At 40.0% G+C, this 2,279-nt stretch overlaps 1 protein-coding gene across 1 annotated transcript in view; it reads left to right on the top strand.

Annotated features, from left to right (window-relative positions):
• The window catches only part of LOC119593863 (chorion peroxidase-like), a 39,506-nt gene that overhangs the window by 30,725 nt on the left and 6,502 nt on the right, over positions 1-2,279 (top strand). The window contains exons 13-14 of the mRNA XM_037942893.1: positions 392-566; positions 2,094-2,246. Of these exons, the coding sequence (XP_037798821.1) occupies positions 392-566; positions 2,094-2,246 (328 nt within the window). The remainder of the gene's footprint in view (positions 1-391; positions 567-2,093; positions 2,247-2,279) is intronic.

Below are 2,279 nucleotides of genomic sequence, written 5' to 3' on the forward strand. Positions count from 1 at the left end.
AGCTTTTTGTTGTAATAAATACTGTGCCATTATGGCCATCTAGAACTGGCTTTCCGTGACGTCATCGATGTCATTACTCTGACGTCGCATGAGGAGCGTAGACGTTTAAGACACTTTATTTGAAGTGAACTATCATTGTTTTCAGGATCCTTCCTTCGTTGTATTCGTGGCTCGGTGAAGTAATCAATAATAACCAAAGGCATTTTGGTTTCAGAAAGACAAACCTTTCTACTTCCTAAACAGGTAGAATTGTCCATGATCACTGTTCTAACTTATTCGAAAAATCGATGTATAATGAGTTTCCTAATGAAGCCACGCATTTCCGCAATAAGACGTCCGTAAGGGAATGCAGACTGTCACGATAATATATCACCCTCTATTTCTTTTGCAGACTGTTCTCTGGAGACGGCTCCGTGAGCACTATTCAACTGCGTGACCACTTCAACTCGCCTCACCTGATATCCCGCCCCGGCATGCTAGATCCCATTGTGAGGAGCTTCACTCAACTCGCCATACAGAAATTCGATCCCTTCATTACTCAGGACCTTACCAACCACTTATTCCAAGTGAGTCATCTAAGCATGTAATAGCGAATTTAGCACTCTAGTTTGCTATCTTACCATCGTTTCGCAGCCCTACTGGGGAATTTAACCATGCTTGTTTCCTGTCTTTGTCTTCTTGCTGTTATTGTTTGACCTAGGAGAAGGATTTTTCGCCCTTCCCATTTGCTTCTTCTTTGGGAGATGTTGACCACTGCTGACGAGAAAGATTATTCGATTGTCAATGTGATTTTTGATATCCGGACGCCTTTCACGCACTGAGTGTTTTTTCTTACATAAATCACCACGAATCAAATATTCCATAAAGTGGTCTGAGTACTTAACCCTATGCTTGTCTGCTGTATCACTGAAATTGGTTTATCTGGTGGGGTGTTTACAGAGCCCAATGGAAAAATGTATATAGTGTTACTAATATATAATATATAGTAATGCGGCTAATAGACTGACTGCCTTGTAACTAGTTGTTATTTGTCTAAATGATGCAATTAAAAAAATGATAAAAATAAGCAAAATATATAAAATATAGATCTAGATTACATTTATTTGGAAAATGCCCACAGGATACCCCATATCATGTATGATAGTGATCAATATTATTATAGAACAGCATAAGATTCAACCACAGTTACAACATGATATAAATCAATACTTGAGCATTGACTGTTGTAGTGAGTGGACATCCATCAATCTCCCAGTACATCTGAGCCAGGACTATGCCCCTCTAAGTGCATAGTGTCCTCACTAAACTAGGAGGTTACTGGAAAGGAGAGAAATATTTACCAGCTAGGAATAAAGATCATTAAAAAGGTGTGGGCTGCCAAAACACCATTCCTTCTCCCGTTTCGCGTCGAAATTATAGCGTTTGACATGATGTTTCTCTCTTCGCCGGCCACCGTTGGTTATCACACGTCTTAACCTCCTCTTCAAGCTCTCATTCCACTATCTTTTGTTACATTAATTAATGTGCAATGTTCCATATCTCACGTTATGCCGAACTACAGTCCTTGGGATTCTATTATTTTATGTGGCTTTAATACAACAGCGTAATACGTACAGAGACTACAAGTACAGTGCTCTCTGGCTGACCCTAGGGCCGTTACCGTCATCCGTGGCTTACTTTCTCCCTTTAAGGTTATTTTCTGACTTGATGCTAACATTCATTTAATATGTCTTATGAATAAACATCTTCATTCATTAAGTATGTGCGTCTTCATTCGTTTGATCTGTTGTCCATAATTCCAGCCATTTATGGCACCTGAAGATCATTCAGAATATGAGCTTTGAAGACTGTAAAACCCTTTTTGACATCATTTTTCAAATTACTCTAACATGTGGGTTAATGCCATGGTTTCTAAGCTGCAGAATCCTAACGAATTAAATAATTTTAAATCTTCAAATAATTTCCAGATCTTGAGGAACCGAATTTTTCCTCATAGCCACATCAATGGACACCTGTTTAGCAATAGCCCTCCAGTTATACAGAAGCTCATATAAGCACGTATTTGTTCATTAACCCCTGTCCCGTCTGCGCAGACTCCCCGCTTCAACTTCGGAATGGATCTTATGAGCCTGAACATTCAGCGTGGTCGCGACCATGCTATCGCCACGTACAATGACATGCGCCATATCTGCGGCCTCAAGCGGGCAAACAACTTCCAAGATATAACGGATCAGATCCCAACACAGGTAAGAGGCTTTTACATGAGAAATAACCAGGCA

The sequence above is a fragment of the Penaeus monodon genome, chromosome 32 (assembly GCF_015228065.2).
Source record: "Penaeus monodon isolate SGIC_2016 chromosome 32, NSTDA_Pmon_1, whole genome shotgun sequence".
NCBI lineage: Eukaryota > Metazoa > Arthropoda > Malacostraca > Decapoda > Penaeidae > Penaeus > Penaeus monodon.